Here is a 23,336-nt window from a genome sequence, read left to right as displayed (position 1 = left end):
CATTCATGCTGAATGCTTTCCATTTCTGTCAGTATAAAAAAGTAAATAAAAATTCAATGATACTGCATAAAGAAGCTCACGATGAATGAGCAGAGAAAATTAAAGGGAACCATTTGTCGATGATTACTTTATTTCTCTACATCTCCCATGATTTGTATGCTTTGTTTTTGTCCCTCCCCTCCTTTTCTATTCTGCCTTAATGATTCTGTTTATTAATGTGCAGTGTAATATTAAAAAAAAATGCTTTTTCGGGGGTTTTTATCTTCTCCTTCACATTTCAGTACCAAAAACTTATATTAATTTCCTTATTCCTTATAATCAGTCCTACACATTATCCCCATGTTTTAGAGAAAAGGGATTTTCGGTTGCCAGTTTGTTAGATTTACTTTCGATTTCCAAACATTGTTTTTCCTTACTCTTGTCCTTTACTTACCTGAGGCCTGTTGATGCTGAACAGGAAAAATAAGAAGAAACAACACAGCACATTCGTGTCTGGATATTGGTTAGTGATCACTTGACTGACTTGCAGTGTTGACTGTGGTAAAACTTCTATCAGGATATGTAACACTGTGACAGAAACGCTACTAAGCCCACTTTGCATGGAATCCTCAAAATGATTGTTTTAATGTAATAAGCAGAAGTTGTACTATACTGCAGGCTGGAATGTCCTCTAGGGAGTCAGCTATGTACATCAAACAGGATCTTTTAAGTTCTCACTCACGGTATATCATTTCTTCCTTCCTTTATTGCTTCTTGTTGCAGGATTAATTTCTACATAAGAATATGTGCCCCAGAGTAATGAGAAATGCTCAGCATTGTAAGATTTCCTTTGCTTTTCATATTTGATGCTCTGAAGCAAACATCTTGGGCTGTAGGTGTGTCCATTCATTGTTTGGGCTGTGCCTGATGTGCTTCACTTAGGGCAGCTTCATTTAAAGTCATTAGTAGGTAATTTTTGCTAATTAGTAATACAAGTAGACTCAATACTGGACCTTGGAAAGTCACCAAATTAATTTTTTTTCCCTTTCCAAATTTAATTTTATTTGCATGATACAGTCTAACATTATGATGTCCTGTGATCACGATATGATTCTATTCATATGTGAGAATACCATTCATGTCATAATTTTTTAGTTTCCCAAATAAAATTTCATGGTCTATACAAGACTCAGAAATGTAATAGAATATTGTTGGTGTTCAGCTATGCCAGTATCTTGTTTGTGAGATTATATATGGCTTTCTCTGTTTAGTATTGTTTAAGAAAGCCAAAGAGGGACAGTTAGGAACTTATGGTATGAAAAGTGACTCGGTAATCGATTGTTCACCACATTCACAAAATGGTTTCAAAAGTTTGGAAGGAATGGTCACCTAGTTTGTCATTGTCATTGTCAGCTATTTGACATGCTTTGCTGGATTTTAGCCTCCTTTAGACATTTCCGAGGATTAGAGTGTACAGTTATAAATGTATGTGTTGTTTCTGCATTTTTTCTAATGTCATATACCCACCTTCCATTGAGTCATCATTTCTGCCTTTATTTAACTCTTAGTCTCCAGTATTCAGTTTCCTTGGTTCATCTGCCATCAACTTGCTCGTCTGTACATCCCACCAGACTCTGATTTTATTTTCATTATGGCCACTGTTACATCTTTCTTTGCAGGTTGTTCTCTGATCCATTCATTTGCATTTGTGTCACTTCCAGTTATTCTTCTCTTTTTGTTTGCTGAAGACTCCCTGTTTTCGAGTAGCTTTTGCATTAAAAATCCATGTCTCACTGCTATAGACCAGCTCACTGCCACAGACCAGAACTGGTAAAAGATGCTGACTGTAAAATTTTGTTTAAATATTTATTGGAAGCTTAGTTTTGGAAGAAACATGCTGTACAGTACCATAAGATCCCAGTCTAGGTTTACTCTTCTTTTATTTTATTTTGCTCTCTATCCAGTTGTGATTTTCAGCAGCCCTAAGTGTAAAAACTAACAATTATATACATGACTTTATTGTCTACTGTTATCTTTGATTGTATTGACTGTACATTATTTTAGTTTAAGATTGTTCACATATGTTCTATTAACACATATTGCAGTTTTGTGTAGACAGTTTAAGTATCTTAAGACTTCCCCTAGGAAAAGGTAATAGTTTTGGTGACGTGGAATCCCTCTTTCATTTTTCAGAAATGAAGCATGGGAAGATTCTGGGTGAAATAAAAATGATGGAATGAGTAAAAGTAACCACTCTTGGTAGCTTTTGAGTTGTGGCTAGGCCAGTAAATGAGAACTAGTAGTAGCAAAATGCAATCGAGAAAAGTAATAAATTATGAGACAGCATTGCTGGCCAGTTCTGCCTTCAGGAGATGAAATGTTGAGTACTGCTAATTAACACATATAAAAATTAACAAATATAAAAGTGAAAGTGATGATACTATCTCACATTTTGGAACTAGCAATGGGAAAGGTTAAAAAAGAGGACAGCTCACTCAGACCCCAGGACAAGCTGTAGTGGGGGCAACAATTTTGTCTCATAATTTACTAGAGCATGTTATCTCAGGTTACAAGCTTGTATCCTTCTTCAAAGGATAGATATATAAACAGTTAAATAATTGTTCACTGTGTCCTGGCATGAACTATAGGGCCACAGTGCCAGAACTATATACTTTCATGTGTGCTTAATCAGAAGAAAAACAAATAATTGTAAGCCAACTTAGTATGTTCCAGTTCTTGTTTATGCACCTATCTTCTGTCCAACACCTGCTATATACAGTGAAAGGTTACTTATCTTTCCATTGTGTCTTTGGTGCTGCTAAATCCAGATTTATTGTATTTACAGCAATTATTTCTCTCATTGAACTTGGTTATTTACTTCAGTCACACCTTCAAAATGGTACAGGCTATCATAAAATAACCAGGTTTAGCTCATTAATAATTGGTGTGTGCCTTGAAGACATGATCCCTTCCCATACTACTGTTTGTCTTGTGCCTAATCAGCATTTGCACATGTGTTTGCAGGGCATTTGAAGTGGGTGCTTCACGTCCAGTTCCAGGAAGTATAGGAAAGCTCCGCATCAGCAGTGAAATGCGATCAAAATTGGAAATGGTGACAGCAAATCATAGTATCAGGTAAATATGCTTGCTTAACTTATTAAATGACTGTTTCTGTTTTATGTCAGAGGGAAAGGTTTCTGCTGAAGAGTATAAGAGTCACTGCTTCATGTTGTAGGTAACAGTTTACCTTATAATAGCATGACAGATGCTTTCAATACAAAGCCTGTGGTCTAGAGGTAGCATCTTTGACTATTAATCAAAGTGTCATGGGTCCCAAAATTGAACCAATCCACTGTTAAATTTTGAATAAAAGTCATCAGCAATGGCAGCCAAAGGCTTCCAGCATAAGAAGTTAACCTGGAAATGCCAATGGCCCTGTCAAAGAGGGTGGGGGAGCGAACAGAGGTTCAGGGCACTCTCTTGCTCTTGGTGTGGGATACTGCCACTAAAAGGTGGAAGAATCAGTGTTGATCAACAGCATGAGGATGCAGAAGACAATCTAGACTACTGCATTAAAGACACATAATGTATATCAACAGGCCATGTGGCCTGTAATTGAGTGAGAAAGTGTCATAATGATCTCTTCATTGGCAAAAGATTCTGGATTAGCCCCCCCCCCCCCCCCATTTGGATCTCTAGGAGGGTACTGCCATAAGAAGATGGAATAACCAAAGAAGGGGAACATTCTACGAGTCTGAGTGTGGAATGTCAGATGCTGAATTTAGTAGAAAAGCTTGGAAAATTTGAAAAGGGAAATCTCAAAGATTCAGTCTAGATATAGTGGGGACCAGTGAAGTGAAATGGAAAGATGATAAGGATTTCTGGTCAGACTATTGTAGGGTAATATCAACAGCAGCAGAAATGATAAAGCTGGCATGGGATTCATTTTGAATAGGAAAGTAGGACAGAGTGTGAGCTACTGTGAACCATTGAATGATAGGGTTGTAATGATCAGATTTGACAGCAAACCAATTCTGACAACAATAGTTCACTTAGATGATCCAACATCACAAACAGAAGATGAAGAGAAAGAAAAAGTTTGTGTGGATCCTGAACATAAATACAGTATGCAAAGGGAGATGAAAATCTAATAACTGTGGGGGATTGGAACCTGGTTGTAAGGGAAGGAATAGAAAAAAGGTTCATGGGATAATATGGACTTGGCAGTAGGAATGAGAGAAGAGAAAGACTGCAGTAAATTTCATTATATAATAATGAAAACTCTCTTCGGTAATGACAAGAGGAGGAAGACTCAGAGACATGGGAACATTCCAGCTGGATTACATCTTGGTCAAACAAAGATTCCAAAATTAGACACTGGATTATAAAGCATATGCAGGAGTGGATATAGATTCAAATTAAAATTTAGTACTGATGAAGAGTAGACTGAAGTTCAAAAGAATCATTTGGATGAATCAGTGTGGAAGGAAGTGGGATACTGAAGTAGTGACAAATGATGAGACACATTTTAAGGATGTGGATACTGCAATGGGGAATACCAGAGCAGGCAGCTCAGTTGAACAGGAGTGGACATCACGAATGTTGGACAGACAAACATAGGTACAAGGAAGGTAGCTGGCAGAAACATTGGGTAACACAAGAAATACTTCAATACGAGAGAAGGAATGGTACTACTCACAATATAGTGGAGATGCTGAGTCACAATAGGCACAATATAAAGATTCACACAGTCATAGCTTTGAGCCTTTAAGGCCTTTGTCAGCAGGAGACACACATACACAAATGCGTGCACACACACACACACACACACACACACACACACACACACACACACACACACACACACACACACACACTCAAGCAAGTGCAACTTGCACACACATCTGCAGTCTCGGAGAGCTGAAACTACACTCTGAGACTGCAGACGTGTGTGCAAGTTGCACTTGCGTGTGTGTGTGTGTGTGTATCTACTGCTGACAAAGGCCTTAATAGCCGAAAGCTGTGACTGTGTGAATCTTTTTATTGTGCCTATCATGACTCAGCATCTCTGCTATATGGTGAGTAGCAACTTTTCTTCTCTCGTATTGTTACGTTCCATCCTGGATTTTCCATTGTTTGACAAGAAATACTTCAATTGATCTATGAAAGACATTGTTTGACAATAAATACTTCAGTTGATCTATGAAAGAAGTTAGTACAAAAATACTCATAGAAATACAGGAATACAGCAATACAAATCACGTAGGAATGAAATAAGTAGGAATTACAATGAAGGGGTGGAAAGAGTATATTGAAGGCTATGTGGGGGAGGACCTGACTGACAACAGCTAGAAGAAAAGATTGGAGTTGATGCGGAAGACATAGGGGATCCAATATTAGCCAGAATACACTACAGCTCAGGAAGACTTGAGATGAAATAAGGCAGAAGGAATAGATAATATTCCATCGAAATTCTTCAAATCATTGGGGGAAGTGGCAACCAAATGACTATTCAACTAGGTCTGTGGAATATATGCCAATAAGTGCGAGAACTATCGCACAATCAGCTTAACTGCTTGTGCATCCAAGCTATTGATAAAAATAATATGTAGTAGAATGGAAAATAAAATTGAGGATCTGTTAGATGACAGTCAGTTTGGCTTTAGGAAAGGTAAAGGCACCAGAGGGGAATTTGATAATGGAAGTAAGACTGAAGAAAAATCAAGGTGTGCTCATAGGATTTGTCGACCTAGAAAAAGCATTCAACAATGTAAAATGGTGCAAGATGTTTGAAATTCTGAGAAAAATAGGTGTCAGGTGCAGGGAAAGATTGGTAATATACAGTGTGTATAAGGAGCAAGAAGAAACAAAAAGATTGGAAGACCAACAAAGTGCTTGGATTAAAATGGGTGTAAGACAGGGATGCAGCCTTTCACCTCTACTGTTGTCTGTACATTGAAGAAGTGATGACAGAAATAAAAGAAATGTTCATGCTATCCTCAGAGAAAGTGAAGAATTTCATTGTCTTCAGTGGAATGAAACATATAGAATATGTATAGAGAGTAAGCTAGAAAAAGACAAAGCAGCAGAAATGAGATTAGTGAGAAACTTAATTGGTGACCATGAAGTAGATGAAATAAGGGAATTCTGCTATCATGGAAGCAAAGTAAGCCATGACAGACAGAGCAAGAAGGACATAAAAAGCAGACTAACGTAGTGTCGGCTACTGTAGGAGTCAGTTTGGACACAAACATGGAAGGAGGGACATTGCGATGGCCAGTTGCAGGAATCCAAATCATCTGTACAAAACACTTGAAGATTAATATAACTCTTTATGTCTAAAAAGAAAATAAACTTAACTTCTCTTTAACCTTGTGCCTCTTACATACAAGGACTCTACTCTCTATTACTACTCACAGAAGCAGGCTAAGTAACATCTTCCAATTACTGCGTCCTGATGCTCTTAAAGCCTACGGCCAAACTGGGCCGACCAGCAATGGGCGATTGGTTAAATCAGCATTGATAGGGGTGCTGAACTCGTGTCTTCCTGGAGATGTGGCGCTGCGTGCTCTTTCCATTGGCATGCAGGTCGGCATCTTGATGCCATTTTGCAACGCTGTGCTACTTAGTGTGCAGTTGATGCTTTAGGACTGCACAAGTAGTGCAGGCAAAGAGGGCATTCCTTGCCAAGAGAAATCTACTGGTTTCAAACATAGATCTTGATTTGAGGAAGAAATTTCTGAGAATGTACGTTAGGTGTGTAGCATTGTGTGGTAGTGAATCATGGACATTGAGAAAACTGGAGCAGAAGAGAATCTGAACATTGAAGATGTGTTGCTGCAGAAGAATGTCGAAAATTAGGTGGACTGATAAGATAAGGGACAAGGAGGTTCTCCGCAGAATCAGTAAAGAAAGAAACAAGTGGGAAACACTGGCAAGAAGAAGGGGCATGTTTACAGGACATGTGTTATGACACCACCAATCAGTCATTTCTCTTGTGTACAATCAGTGTTTAAAAGTTTACAGAAACAAGTCACTGTAAAAACGATACTATGTAACATATACTTATGAACAGGAAATTTGTAAGGAACATAAATGAGGCATTATTTGGCAGGAAGCTAAACATTTGCTTAAAATGGTATATGTTAGCGTATGCAGCACTTACATAGTTATATTTCTCAAAATAGAAGTTCCTATGATATGGTACATTCTTCCATTATTCATCATTAAAGTGCAGTTTCAATGAAGTAACTAAAGTGCAGTGTAATGGAACAACTCATGGTAGCGATTGGGATAGCTTGACCACTGTGGCTTTTTGTATTGGATTATAGCAGTGCAATACACTGAAAATGATGAGTTATCTGCATGTAGCCATTGCCAAGTGTTCATACAGTTTTATTTATTTCATTTTATTTTTTACATTCTACAGTGCTTTAATCAGTACAGTGTAACTCCACAAGTTATAGTTTCCTCTCCAGTGAATATGTTGTGTGATTGTGATGGACAGTTGATGAAAATAAACATCATACTACCATGTATCACAGAGAAAGTGCCACAGAAATGTGAGAGGTTGATCAATGATGCTGGGATCAAATATTTTAAAATAGTGTACGACAAAATGTCAGGTTTAAAATCGGTATATTGTATGGTAAATGTGTGCCCTCAGTTGATAGCAGATTGTCAAACTAAATAAAAATTACAACAATGAAGCATGTGGAAAACAAGAAATCATCCAAAGGATTAAAATGCCGTATAAGTGGAAAGTACTTAGAACAAATAAATATCTCACTCTTGTTGTCCACTAAAATCCTAGTTTAAAATAGGAGAAGAAAATTTGCCATTTGTGAGACCTTCATGTAAAACATGTGAAAGGAAAGATCACACAATATCATCAATTTAGAGTTTCATCTTATTGTGTACTTTTGCCTATATTATGTAACGATTGTCTTAACTGAAATGAAGGCACCATAGATGTAACTACAAGCTTTGTTGCAATAGAAAAAGCCTGTGACATTCACAATTTCCCGTGTAATATTACATTGGTGTGCACCAAATATTTTTGAAGTAACTCTCCATGTTGTTGTTGTTGTTGTGGTCTTCAGTCCTGAGACTGGTTTGATGCAGCTCTCCAAGCTACTCTAACCTGTGCAAGCTTCTTCATCTCCCAGTACCTACTGCAACCTACATCCTTCTGATTCTGCTTAGTGTATTCATCTCTTGGTCTCCCTCTACGATTTTTACCCTCCACACTGCCCTCCAATGCTAAATTTGTGATCCCTTGATGCCTCAGAACATGTCCTACCAACCGATCCCTTCTTCTGGTCAAGCTGTGCCACAAACTTCTCTTCTCCCCAATCCTATTCAATACTTCCTCATTAGTTATGTGATCTACCCATCTAATCTTCAGCATTCTTCTGTAGCACCACATTTCGAAAGCTTCTATTCTCTTCTTGTCCAAACTAGTTATCGTCCATGTTTCACTTCCATACATGGCTACACTCCATACAAATACTTTCAGAAATGACTTCCTGACACTTAAATCTATACTCGATGTTAACAAATTTATCTTCTCCATTTTAAAATGACATTATTACAAAAAGGATGGATCACTACTCACCTTACAGAGGAGATGCTGAGTTGCAGACAAGTACAACAAAAAAGACTGTTAAACGTGGGCTTTTGCCGTAAAGGCCTTCTTCTAACATAGAAAACACAAACACATTCACACAAGTGCAACTTACACACACATGACCACTGTCTCTTGCCACCGATGCCAGACCTTTTATGATATTTATAGTCCTTCGATGATGAGATCATTAAGCAGGTAATGTGTAGCATTATAAGTAGCACATATTATTTCCATTTCATAGAATATGTTTCCTCAACTGACTCATTAATTCCTTTAACTTTTTATAATTTATTGTTCGTACATATGAGATTTTGAAACACACTAGAATGCTGTATTTATTATGAAAATAAGACTGAAAATGAGTTTTAGTACGCATATTGTATGCCCTTTTCAATATCTGAGCAGGGCAAGTAACAAACCAGAGAAGCCAGCTGTCCTTCCTGCTAAGCGAGAAGATGCTCGTCCTGTGAGGAAGTTAGAAGATAATCGCCGACACATGCTAGAGCAGCAACTGAGTGAGTTGTGCTAACTATTACAGTAGAATATATTGGAAATTTAAGTTATGTATTTTTTAGCAAGGTAATGATGGATGCCATTTGTCTGACAGAATGAGCAACGTATACAATAAAATACTTTAGCTTTTTATCTCTGTTTAGAGGACAGTGAAGGGCTTATCATCCATGGTTAACGTACTTGTGGCAACAGGCTCATAATTGGTTTTTGGCACCAGTTTCTTGTATGTGTTGTTCTCTTTTGTGTGTGATTCATAGAGTATTAAATTCCTGTAACCTGTTCAGAAGAAAATAAGTGGTGCATCTTTCACTTCCTGTTTCATTTTAAATCTTGTTCATATATCATACAGTTTGCTTTCAAAACTAGATATTTATTCATTTGTCAGAAATACACCTATGGTTATTAATAAACTGTACATTTCAACTTTGAATAGAATTTAAAAAATGTGTTCTGTTTCATTGTCACTCTGATTTTCTTCTAGCCGGTCGTTGGGACTCTGTTGACTCCATTGCAGACATTCGAGGTGTTAGCAAGGAAGAACGATCAGATGTACAACAAACAAATATTGTCCGGAGTCAGGTACCTCCTCTTTTCATATTCAGACATAGTTTTACATTGATACAAAATTCAAGAGAGAATATAATGTGTATATAAGGATAGACCACTACTTTCAAGTCAATTCCACCAACTATCCCCAATCTCTCTGTACGGAGTACTGACTGTCTTCTTTTTTAACCCATAAGCACATCTTTAACAGAATGGTTTAAGCAGTTGGTACAGTCTCTGAAGAGGCTCTTTAGATCCAAAACTTGTTATCATAGACAATTGTATAATTCTCTCGTAACATTCTTGAATTGAAAAGTTGAGACAGGAATGCTATGTTAAATGTTTGCTTAGAGTACTTTTTGCCCCAAGTTCAATTACATGAGGGTCATTCAATAATTAAAGAGACAAATTGGTCTCAAGGACAAAAGTGTTTATTTTTACAAAACAATACTTCTTGTACTTTTCAACATAATCCCCTTTAACATTTATGCACTTGTTCCAACAGGCTGCAAGCCTTTATCTTGATGTTTCCCACAGACTTGTTTACGTCCTCGTTGTCCTGGATCCTCTTCCCACGTAATGCCTCCTTCAGTGCACCAAACAAATGGAAATCACTAGGTGCTAAGCCATGACTGTAAGGGGGATGAGGCAGTACTTTCCAGCCTGTTTTGTCAATGGTTTCTCGGGTTAGTCGAGCTATATGAGGACGTGCGTTGTCTTGCTGGAGAATCACACTTCTCCTCTGAGATCCACAATGTCTCTCTCTCATGACTGGCTTCACCTTGTTTAAAAACAAATCTGAGTAGTATTGGCTGCTCGTTGGTTGCTGCTCTTCGAATTATCAGGAAAAACTGGACCTTCAGTATCCCGTCAACATGACTTTTCCTGCTGATGCTTGGGTTTTGAATTTTTTCTTGACAGGCGAGTTTTTGTGCTTCCACTCCATGCTTTGTGGAACCCAAGTTTCATCACAAGTTAAAATCTTGTTGAGTAAGTGCTCACCTTCTCTTTTATAATGTTCCATTAGCTCTGTGCACACTCTCAGCCTTGTTTCCTTGTATAGCCACGTCACCTCCTTTGGAACCCATCTTGCACGTGTTTTACGGTGCTTCAGATTGTTACAGATAATGTTTATGAACTGTACCAGAAGTAACTTGAACTTTATCAACCATCATTTCCACAGTCACACAGTGGTTGACACAAATAATGTCATCAGTTCGACTTTCAAGTGAGGGAGCTGAAACTGCAACTGGTTGGCCAGAACGGTGTTCATCAGTCACTGAGTCGCGATAATTTTTGAACTGCTCTTCCCACTTGTAAAAATTTGCGCGATTCGTACAACCACCTTCACCATCAACTTTAGACATTCTACAGTGTATATTCACTGGTTTCTCGCCTTCAGCAAGTAAAAAACAAATTATAGAATGTTGTTCAACAAATGTGGACATTTCAAGTGGACTTGCCATTTTGAAATGTGTTTTTGAGGTTATAAACAAAGCAATGTTGATATATCAGCTGAGCAGGGCTCATCCCAGTGATGCCAATTTAAAGCCATAAAAGTACCAAACTTGCCCTACTAACAGTTTTCTCCCCAGACCAATTAGTCTCTTTAATTATTGAATGACCCTCGTATTTCCATTGAGTTTGTCTCATCAGTTTACATTGAATAATTACATTGTCTGCTTAAGTGAAAATAATCTTTTGACAAAATATTTGCTTCCAATATTTTTTTGTTCCTCTGTATTATAAAATTAATCAATGAATTGTTAACATAGAATACTACACTTACTTCAGTTTCTTAAGGAACTGAAGTTGGAATTTCATGTGAAACCATAAAAACATTAATTACCATTTTTTAAAAGCCAAACATGTAAATTTTATTTTACCGTTATCAATACATTATTCCTAGGGAATCTATGAATCTGTTGCATCTTTTGCAGGTAGAGCGGATGGAAAAAACAACTCCGAACCGCATAGAAGAAAAACTACCTACCACGAATGGATGGGATAGGCCAAGTGCAAATGCAATGGCTGATAAGGCAGCTTGGGAGAAAAGTATAGGCATGAGTGGCTGGGAGACAGCAACCTGGGAAAGAGAACGTGAGCCATGGGAGAGGCATACAGGTGTGACACCGAATTCTGGTTGGGACACAAAGCCAGCACCATCTGCTGCTAGCAGCTGGAGGCCTGCTCCTCCACCACCTCCTGTCACCCCGCACTTCATCGATACATCCCCTACATCACGGGCCAGCAGCTTCTATTCCCAGAGGTAAATTACATTTAATTTTTAAACTAATGCAGAAATTTTTATGGTAATATACACTGAAGCACCAAAGAAACTGGTATAGGCTTGTGTATTCAAATACAGAGATATGTAAACAGGCAGAATACGGGACTGCAATTGGCAATGCCTGTATAGGACAACAAGTGTCTAGGGCAGTTGTTGAGTTGGTGCACAAGCAATAGGACATAACATCCCCGAGGTAGCGATGAAGTGGGGATTTTCCCATACGCATTTCACAAGTGTACCTTGCATTGCTGACAGAAGTGCAACCCTTCCGCAAATTGTTGCAAATTTCAATGCTTGGCCATCAAGAAGTGTCAGCATGCAAACCATTCAACAAAACGTCATCGATATGGGCATTCAGAGCCAAAGGCCCACTTGTGTACCCTTGATGAGTGCATGACACAAAGCTTTATGCCTTGCTTTGGCCTGTCAAAACCGACATTGGACTCTTTATAATGGAAACATCTTGCCTGGTTGGATGAGTCTCGTTTCAAATTGTATTGAGTGGATGGATGTATACAGGTATGGAGACAACCTCATGAATTCATGGACACTGCATGTGGAGGCTCTGCAATGGTGTGGGGCATGTGCAGTTGGAGTGATATGGGACCTGTGAAAAGTCTATGTATGACTCTAACAGATGACACATAGGTAAGCATCCTATCAGATCACCTGCGCCCACCCATGTCCATTGTGCATTCCGATGGACTTGGGCAATTCCAGCATGACAATGCGATATCCCACACGTCTAGAATTGCTACAGAGTGGCTCAAGGAACACTCATCTGAGTTTAAATGCTCCTGCTGGCCACCAAATTCCCAGACAGGAACATGTTGATGGGTGTTGTTTGGTAAGATGCCTAAAAACTACTCAGGGCATCGTCTCTAGGTAGCACTGTGACTATTTTCTTTAGTCTTGATTTGAACATCCAGGTCAGCAGTTAGACATTTGTGTTTGATGATGGATGGAATGACTATGTGGTCAGGTGGTGAATTCCATTTTGTGCCGCACTGTCAAAGGAAATTCATTGAGGGTATGCTGAAGATTCTGGTCCAGCTCAAAACAGATTGGCTCCTGCTTGTTGCAGTCGACGCACAGGGATAATGGGTCCGCATTTGCGTGCTGTGAGGTGGGGCTGTAGTGAGTATCATAGGAATAATTACTCAGAAACATGGCGCACCACTGTAGATAATGTGCCTTTCTGTCTGGGAGCTTGGGCTGGGGACCAAATAGTGAGATAAGTTGCTTATTGTATGTAATAAGATGCTGTACAAGAAAACATGAAACTTTTTTACTCTGTATATGATCATGAGCCCTCTTTCTCAATCCGAGAATAATTCCTGTGTGCTGCCATCAAGATCTTAGAATTGACTGCAATAAGCTGCTCCAAGCCATCAGGATTTTTCTGAGAGTACATAGTGCAATTTCCATATTGAAACATGTCAGTGGCCAGAGTCAAAGGCTTACCAGGGGTGAACATGGCCAAACATAGATTGGAGTAGAGATGCTGCTTCAAGTTTTGGAATACTGACCGAATGCCTCCATCCACACAAACGTCACTCCTTTCTTACAATGGTTATTTATTGGATGACAAAAGTGAGCAGCCCATGGAATGAATTTTGCATATTTGCTTTAAAATGACTGTATGTCTCTAATATTCTTAGGAACTGCCAAATTTTCTACTGCCACAATATGTTCTGGCATATACCAAGCATAATTTACATGTACCCCAAATATTGCACTGGGGGAGGGAGGCAGGAGGGGCAGGCCAACTACATTTTTGAAGGATTCAGCTAGGACCATTCCTTAAAATTCACTGATAAACTGCACACAGATTTTGCAAATGCTGTCTCACTCATGGTGTCAGTAACCCAAATGCCTTCTAAGTCATTGTTGGAACACAGAAAGTCTTTAATAAGTTACTCGAGAAAATGCTTGGAATATTCATGGAGCTGAAGCTACACCAAATGGCAAATGGGTAAGTTGCCAAATCGCACAAGGAATATTTAATACTAAAATTTGTCGAAACTCAGCATCCAGTGGCAACTGCAAGTGTGTATCTCTGAGGCCAGTTTTGTAAAAATGACTGCTGGCCAACTTAGCTAGCAACTGCTTGGGGTGTGTTGAGTGTCCTTGAAATCGCCACCAAGTCCGACATTGCCATTAGGTTTATGGATCACGACTAGCAGGTGGCACACTGGCTTGATGAAACCAGTGACACCATTCCAAGATTCTGCTGCCTGTCAAGATCTGCTTTCACTTTATCTCACTTAGTAAATTGCATGGGTTGGATGTGACAGAACTTAGGAACAACCCAAGGTTTCAATGTTATACAGGACTCAAAATTGGTGGCTTTACCCACATCCTTACAAAAAATTTCGTGAACGACTGCAGCAATGCATTCAAGTTCTGAAATGGGACTGCCTGAGAGACGAGGTTTACTGTATCAAACAGTTCAAATCAAGAAATACTGTAAGCATCAAGTTCAAAAATGTTATCTGCCAACTGTAAATTTACAACCAAACACATGAGCTAGTGTTCCGCATTTTTGTATCTGGTCATTGCAACTATTAGTTATTGCCAAAAGGGACTCCATTGTCCACTATAAGAGATAGTGTAAGTTGGGCCACCTGCAAGGTGATAAATATCTAAATTGATTAGACTTGATGAAGTCGCTGTATCTCATTGAAACTTTTTTACAACTGTCAGCTGTCTACAACTCTGTCATGACATGGTGTGGCTGAAGTCTTGCTGAGGTACTCATGGGCTTGATTGCAAACATGAGAAAGTTTTTGCGCAGTGCTGGGTACTGTCATTTCTTGCACACAGCTGCTGAATGTCCTGGCATAAGGCAGCCTCAACAAGTTGCAACGAAATAGAGTTGTTGTCTCGTCTCACATAATGACCAACAATCTGGGTAAGACTGTCATAACGATAGGGGTGACTCTGACACTGTGGAAGGATGGTGCTCTGCATCTTTTGTGAATTCAGTGGGTGACACTGGTAGCAGAGACTGACAGTAGTCTCTGGCATTGCCCACCTTTGTTGCAGCACCAGGATGCGCAGAACCCATTCTGTTTATACACTTGACCAACCACCTTGATTACATGGTTGCTAAAGTCTCAATGGCCATTGATGGGGACCTGAGCCACTGGTGTAACTCGACAAGTTTTCCACCTCCCAATCATCTGAAACCACATTTTGTGCTGCTGCAATCAATTCTGCGGCTCTGCAATATGTGTTACCTCATCTGATGTTGGATCCAAATATGCTGACACTTAAGTCTGTACTGTTCTGTTGGGCACCAGCTGCACCATCATATCGTGAATTAGGCAGTCTGCATACCACATGCTGCGTTGGGTATCCTCAAAATTACATATACATACTAACCACTGTAATTCAGCTATCCATTCCACGTACAGCTGCCTCAGATACTTTGATATTGATTGAACTGTTAGTGGTCAGCTATATGTGCGTTTGCTGACCATAGTAGTGTGTTAGTAATTTACACAATTCTGAAAATTCTACTTTTTGAGAGTTCATAAGTGGCTCAAAATGGTTCAAATGGCTCTAAGCACCATGGGACTTAACATCTGAGGTCATTAGTCCCCTAGACTTAGAACTACTTAAACCTAAATAACCTAAGGACATCACACACATCCATGCCAGAGGCAAGATTCGAACCTGCGACAGCAGCAGTAGCTTTGCTCCAGACTGAAGCGCCTAGAACTGCTCGGCCGCAGCGGCCACCTCAGAAGGGGCCGTAATTTCTGTACCACCTCATACAAACTAAAGACTCGACAGCAATGAAGCACTAAGATCTACAGCCAGTGATGCACCTTATCTGGCTGTACAGCTTGAACCTGCATAGACAATTTTCCCACCTATCCGTGGTCTCATAAAAACCTGCAAATGGGCCCAGCACATGAGGCTGCATAGCTGGTGCTTGTGCCGCCAATCGTGTTACCAGCAATTGGATGAGCTCCTGCGTTTGTCCCTGTCGCTCAGCTCAGAAGGGGCCGTAATTTCTGTACCACGTCATACAAACTAATGACTCGACAGCAATGAAGCACTCTGATCTACAGCCAGTGATGCACCTTATCTGGCTGTACAGCTTGAACCTGCATAGACAATTTTCCCACCTATCCGTGGTCTCATAAAAACCTGCAAATGGGCCCGGCACAGGAGGCTGCATAGCTGGTGCTTGTGCCGCCAATTGTGTGATCAGCAATTGGATGAGCTCCTGCGTTTGTCCCTGTCGCTGTTACTGCAGGTGCTGTTGCAACTGTTGTTGCTGCTATTGCAATTATTGTTGTTGTTACTGCTACTGTTACAGCAGCTCCTCCTTTGGGCCCAAGATGGTAATAATATACAACACTATCACTAAAAACAAATGTATATTGGAGAGCAAGTCCTCATCAACAACTGTTATATCTTGCATAAGTAGATGGTAGCATCCAATAAAAACATGTGGAATGAGAGTGCATACCATGATGTGTGGTGCCTGTGAAAACACCCTGGTGGGCAGAGAGGCCAAAGGCTTGTCACGGGACAAACATGGAAACTGTAAGAGTGTGGCAGCACAAAGAATTTACAACACTGATTAAAGTGTATATAGGTCAAGTAAACAAGATCCGCCCTCATGCTAGCATGCAACTTTCCTTGGAGTCTGTGTGGTCAAAACAGGCACGCACCAATGTAGGTGACACTCATGCCATGTACAGTGAAGTCACCAATCACTCCATATCTCAAATGCAAACAACTCCTCATCTGACATACAAGAGTGTGTGGTGGGATACCAAAATAATCAAAATGGGACTCTCTATGTTATATGATAAAGGAACTTTCATTTAATGCAAAGTTTTGTGTGTAATTATCATGCAAGCTAACTGCTTGTAACATCAGTCGCTTATGAGTTCATATCACTAAATAAGAAGCAGATGTATACTGTCAAAATAGTTGCATGCATCCCCTTGCGGCTGCCGCTGATGTACCATTTTTCCAAAGTGTAGCTTACCAGTGTCGTAATGAATATAGCCTGTATTTCAAGACAACATTGTACTGTATGTGTATCACATAACCAGCACTGATAAGAAATAATTTTCAGTGATAGCCAGTTTACATTCATTTTTGTAATCTTCAACGGATTAGTGGGAGGGGGGAGTGTTATGCATCAATGTCATTAACCACTCTCTACTCTGCTTGCAAATGGTGTATGGGAGGAGCAACTGCCTGAACACCTCTGTAGGAGCCCAAATTTTTCTAATTTTATCCTTATAGTCTCTATATGATACACGTGTAATTAATATATTATGTTTCTCGGAAGGTGAGTTTGGAAAGTTTAAGAGCAAGCCTGTTTTTAAAGTACAGTCAGTTTATTTGTCAGTACGCCTCTGACTGGAGTTGGCCGAGTGTATGCTGTATAAACTCATGACTCCTCAGCCTTCTCCATGTGTGAATCATGGCAGAAGAATAATGCCCAAACTTGAACAATCAAGAATTTTGTAAATAGTTCCCTTAGTTGTCATTTCCTCATAATTAATTTTAATTGTATGAAGCTTAGCTTTGAATCCCTTTTCCAACAACTAGTTTATGTAAAATTTTCATATAAAGTGCTAATGCCAGAATATTGGCTGTTGTGATGGACTATAGTGATTTATTGTATATGGTGCAGTCAAACAATACAGAGTCCTTACATCACTTCTTGTACATTATATTTTCATATGTATTGGATTAGGTTCTGATAACCTGTAAAACTTTCTGCATTTTGTTCTTTATGATGTGCTGAATGATATCCACTGCTGATAATGTCTCCCCACTGAACAAAATTTGTTGGTCCTACCTGCCGGTACATCTTCAGTTTAGTTAGATAACTACTTAAATATTCCATAAGCACATGTCCTTCGCTGATACGTATCAATTCTCTGTGTACAGTGATTGCTTTACATGAACATTGGACATATTACCATGCATTCATTGCTTTTTAAAAGAGCAAACTAGCTAGTTACCAAACTGTAGAAGATTACACACTAGCAAAAGAGGAGAACAAAACATGTTCTGTAATACAGACCTCTTACCAAGGTAAAAGAAAGGAAATGTTTGATCCACAAACAACTTGTTAAAGATTAAGTAGAAAATATTGAAAATTGTATAGGTAGGTCAGGTAACCAATGAAGGAATACTGAATCACATTGGGGGGACAAGGTTTTATGTCACAACTTCACTAAAAGAAGGGATATATTGCTAGGACACAGCCTAAGGAATCAAACAATACCTAATTTGTTAATGGAGGGAAGTGTGGACTTAAACATTCTAGATGTAGAACAGTGTTTGCATACAGGAAGCCAGTTCAAAGCTGTGTAGCTCATAGCAGCTACACAAATATGAAGAGACTTGAACAGGATGGAATAGTGTGTAAAGCTGCATCAAACCACTCTTCCAATGGCATTCTGGTTCACACTGCTGGAGATAGTGGTCATATGTACGTGAGATGTGCTTGTTTGTGTGAATGAATGTCTTTGTGTGTTATCTGAATGAATGTGTGTGTGTGTTTCCTTTTCTGGCGAAGGCTGTGGCCAGAAGTTAATATGAAAGTGTCTTTTAGTTGTGGATGGCTGCAGCTTAACATGTCATCTTTGCATTAACTAGCAATCTATCTTTTCCTGACATTGTTAAAGATGAAGGTAATATGATGATGTATTTAATTCTCTCTTTTAGCACAATTCTTGTGTTAGTGGTTGTTCTAAGCCATTTATTTACAAAACTTTTGAGAACAAAAGAGGTGTTGCTAATTTATTTAAATGGAATAGCTGGAAGCAGCTACAGTGGAAAGACAACTGTGAAACAGTAGCTGAACAGCATTCTTATCAATATTGATAAGCTTCTTTGTTGCCCTCAGAAATCTGAATTTTTGCTATGTTTAAGGAGTAGTATGACAGTTTATCCATGTAACTTGCGAATCATTTGTAATCTGCAGTTCTTTTGCACAGATGTGATTCATTCTTCCATTCTGTTTTGAGATAAGTCAGACTCTTCATTTTATGATAGCCCAAAAAGAGGTGAATAATACTGCTATAAAAATCTTTGATCATATATCCAATGATGGTAAATGCCTGTCTCATAGCAAAGCTAAATTTGAGAGAAATCTGAAAAAGTTCCTTGTGGACAAACCTTCTTTTCCAACGAAACTTGGCCGGCCTGGGTGGCTGAGCGGCTCTAGGCGCTACAGTCTGGAACCGCGAGACCACTACGGTCGCAGGTTCAAATCCTGCCTCGTGCCTCGGGCATGCATGTGTGTGATGTCCTTAGGTTAGTTAGGTTTAAGTAGTTCTAATTTCTAGGGGACTGATGACCTCAGAAGTTAAGTCCCATAGTGCTCAGAGCCATTTGAACCAAAGAAACTTGCTGCGTATTTAGTGCAAAAGTGTTACTTTCTTGAAAAATGAATTTTTCACTCTGCAACAGTGTGTACGCTGATATGAAACTCCCTGGCAGATTAAAGCTGTACACTGAACCAAGACTCGGAACTTGGGACCTGCCTTTCCTGGATAAGCACTCTACTGACTGAGCTACCCAAGCACGCCTCACAACCCTTTCTCACAGCTTTACTTCTGCAGTACCTCATCTCCTACCTTCCAGACTTCACCGAAGTTCTCTAGATACTCAGTTGGTAGAGCATTTGCCTGTGAAAAGCAAAGATACTGAGTTCGAATCTTGGACCAGCATACAGTTTTAAACTGCCAGGAAGTTTCATATCAGCACGCACTCTGGTGCAGAGTGATAAACTCACTCTGGGAACATTCCTCGGGCTATGGCTAAGCCACGTCTCCACACTATTCTTTCTTCCGAGAGTGGTAGTCCTGCAAGTTTTGCAGGAGAGCTTCTATGAAGTTTGGTAGGTGAGTGATGAGATGCTGGCAGAAGTAAAGCTGTGAGGACAGATCATAAATCATGCTTGGGTAGCTATCAATAGAGTACTTGCCTGTAAAAGCCAAAGATCCTAAGTTTGAGTCTCACTCTGGCACACAGTTTTAATCTGCTGGGAAGTTACTTGTTACCTTCTTGTTTGTGTTATTAAATGAAATATTGTTTTTCGTTATATGCAAATTCGTAAATTGTTTTTTGCTATTTGAACTCTTCTGTAAATGGCCATCATGCAGCCATATTTAAATACAAATTAAGCTGATAGTCTGTAAACTGACTCACTCCATGTCATTGTGATATATCCTGCAAAGTGGGCGATCGAACATTTAGCAGCAATGATGACAAATCAGAACAACAGAAAAATTAACTGGGAACATTGTTTCAGTAATACAAATGCTCTTCCGAGGCCACGTTCCCCACCACCTCCAGTGCAACCTGGAGGGTTCTCTCAGCAGCAGTTGCAGCAACAGCATACGTCCTATCAGCAAGTTGGTGCTTCTAGTCGACTCATGGACAGAGACCGCCGTTCTTCTGCATCAACGCATCTGACAGATCGTATGGAGCGTATTGAGAGTAAGTACTACTGGGTCACATCCATTTACTGTGCCACGTGCAGAAAATGATCCAGTATTTAATACACGAAATCAGTGTATTTACATTTGATGCTTTATTTTTACAATTATTAGAAAAGTAAAACAAGAACAGGTCATTGAAAACTTGTTTATCACAAATGTCATTGACTCTTCTCTCGGAATTATTTTTCCAAGCCTTCCATACCTACATTATTTTTCCTATATTTTTTTCTATTGTCTAACTGCATTACCTACTAACAAAATTATTCCTTTTAAACACCGACAGCTTTATGTGTAATGTAAAGTTTATATTTATGTGTGTTTGACAACTCTGCTACACATGATCCTAGTTCAGTGATTGGTAAATATATAAGCTTCATCCTTCTTTGCATTGTAGCATCATACATATTTCATATTTTGTGTTCAGAAACATAATTTTGCATAGAGACTGTAAAAAAATGTTGGTACCTAATTAAAGACAGGTTCATTGTCTTGTAATGACACTCTAAGGAGATGGAACAGAAATGTAAATCTAGGAAAATGTATTTGTGACGTGATCATTGCTGACAAGGCTGTTTATTGGTGCTCTTGTTGCTGCATTATACAGTGTAGCTTAATGGCTAAATCCATCATTAAATTATAGGCAACTTGACAATCCCACTTGTAAGTAGTAGTAGTAGTAGTAGTAGTAGTACTAGTAGTAGTAGTAATAGTAGCTTTATTCATCCGCAAATCTCTTTTTACAAGGATATAGGACATCTGAAAGTATTTACAAATTTAGACCAATTTAAAAATAAGCCAATTCATATACACATATATTTACAGACTTATAGTTAGAAGAAATCATTAGATTTACTTTTTTACAAATAACTTATTAAATAATGTAATGCCACATTGTTCACTCATATCTCACTATCAGTCACAGCACTTTTTTAAATATGCACTTAATGAATATTTATGACTGTAAAATGGTCATATTCTGGAAGATTATTTTGTCCTGCTGAGATGTATCTATGTTTAGTTTCCACTATTAAATTCCAGCCCCATTTGGTAGTTTATCAGATTTGTAACTCCCATAGATATGCTTTGACCAAGGTTTTGAGTCCATGTCTTCATATGTCTGAAGTGACGTGATTGGTGGGTAAAAAACAAAAATAGTTATATTTGTTTATTATTTACCACACAATAAAAACATACTGCTCCAGTTCAGTGTCTAAGTCATTGTCTTAGCACTGTACTATTACTCAGAAACAAATACACACAGTGAATTGTGTGAAACTGTCAAACCAAATCACCACCTGTTGCCTGCTTCGCTCTTCTAGTAGCAGCAGAAATTCATGTAAAAACTGCCTCCCCTTCAGCTGAGGCAGCTTGCTGTGCTGTGGTGACTTGTAACATCATCCTTATGGTATCAACCAGGCCTTGCACCAGAATTACAAAGTATCTTCCAAATCAGATTATCATTTGTGCAATTTCAGCCAGTTTTCAGCCTGAATCAGTGGACCAAAATGCTATTTGGGAACCTTCACAGATTGCCGAATCTGGTCGCAGCAAATCATGTTATAATATCGACTGAAGCTTGGTGACGGATAGAAGTGTTAAAAACATAAAAAACAAAAGTCAGTACAAAAATGTTGATGTAAAAATGAAACAGAAGTAGTTATAATAATGATCGCTAACTAATAAATGACCTGTATAACAAGAAATCTATTTTCATAAATGCAAAGCTTTGGCCTTACAACACTTATTAAACCAGAATGCCTTTATGCATTGGAATGTTTCTCATTAAGTACAGTCAAAAAATCAGGTGAAATAGAAAAGGAGAGGAAAATAATAAGGAAAATCTTGGGACCAAAATATGGGAATGAGAAATGGAAATTATGAAATAAGTTTATGAAAAAGGCTACATGAAAACAGAATAACAGGAAAAATTGTTAACTTCCTTGACAGAAACCACAAAACATCAATGACGTAGATAAAAAAAGTTAAACCAGACCTGAGGGAAATTGAAAAAATGGAGGAAGAAATAGGAAATAGAGAAAATTTCTGAGCAGAAGTAAAAGGTTTCCAGGAGAAAACGAAGAAAAAGACAAGTGCAATATGGGCAGAAAAAAGAAGAGAAAAACATGGGGAAAGAATGAAAAATTACTAGAAAGAAAGAAAAGAGAAAAGAAAGAATACATAGGTTGGCGAAGAGTTCTCGAGCTTCCAGCCGGGTGGTGGTGGTGGTGTCTTTAGCTGCTGGGCTCAGCTAAAGACCCACCCAAACTCAACACACCTGGTATATACAGCATTGCCTGCGAATGTGGTGTACAGTATATTGGATAAACGCACCGCTGCATCTCGAAAAGGTGCGTGGAACACACCAAGCATGTCTGACTTGGACAGATAGAGAAATCTGCTATAGCTGAACATAGCATCAAAGGAAACCACACCTTTGATTTCGAGTACACCAGGGTGCTGTGCCGAGCCCGGAGCTATTGGGACAGCGTCATTAAAGAATCAATAGAAGTACGGGCCCATGAGAATCTTGTGAACAGGGACGAAGGTTATCAACTGAGCGCGGCTTGGAATCCAGCATTAGCTGCAATACACCAGGAACGTACCAAGAACCGTCTAGCTCACAAGACGCGACCAGAATGCTCTGACAGAGACACGAACGGCGCACCCGCTTCCCCCTCCACCCTGCCCGTCAGCTCCTCTGGACCCAGCCTCCCGCGGCCAGGTGGTAGGGGGCACGATGCAGGTATAAAGGGACCGGCATCCGCAAAGTCTCGCACTCCGCCAGAAGATGACGAATATGTCACTCGTTGAAATGTCGCAGTTTGAAGACACCACCATCCGGCTGGAAGCCCCAGAACTCTTCGCCAGCTGTATATACCGGGAA

General features: G+C 39.3%; 1 protein-coding gene across 8 annotated transcripts in view; it reads left to right on the top strand.

Moving 5' to 3' along the window:
- Positions 1 to 23,336, top strand: part of LOC126324633 (unconventional myosin-XV) — a 921,967-nt gene that overhangs the window by 679,596 nt on the left and 219,035 nt on the right. For all 8 annotated transcript variants that reach the window (XM_049995079.1, XM_049995082.1, XM_049995077.1 and 5 more), the window contains 5 exons: positions 3,004 to 3,114; positions 9,014 to 9,123; positions 9,603 to 9,700; positions 11,608 to 11,936; positions 20,263 to 20,450. In XM_049995079.1, the coding sequence (XP_049851036.1) occupies positions 3,004 to 3,114; positions 9,014 to 9,123; positions 9,603 to 9,700; positions 11,608 to 11,936; positions 20,263 to 20,450 (836 nt within the window). The remainder of the gene's footprint in view (positions 1 to 3,003; positions 3,115 to 9,013; positions 9,124 to 9,602; positions 9,701 to 11,607; positions 11,937 to 20,262; positions 20,451 to 23,336) is intronic.

The sequence above is a fragment of the Schistocerca gregaria genome, chromosome 2 (assembly GCF_023897955.1).
Source record: "Schistocerca gregaria isolate iqSchGreg1 chromosome 2, iqSchGreg1.2, whole genome shotgun sequence".
Lineage (NCBI taxonomy): Eukaryota > Metazoa > Arthropoda > Insecta > Orthoptera > Acrididae > Schistocerca > Schistocerca gregaria.
This window is presented reverse-complemented; position numbering and strand designations above follow the sequence as displayed.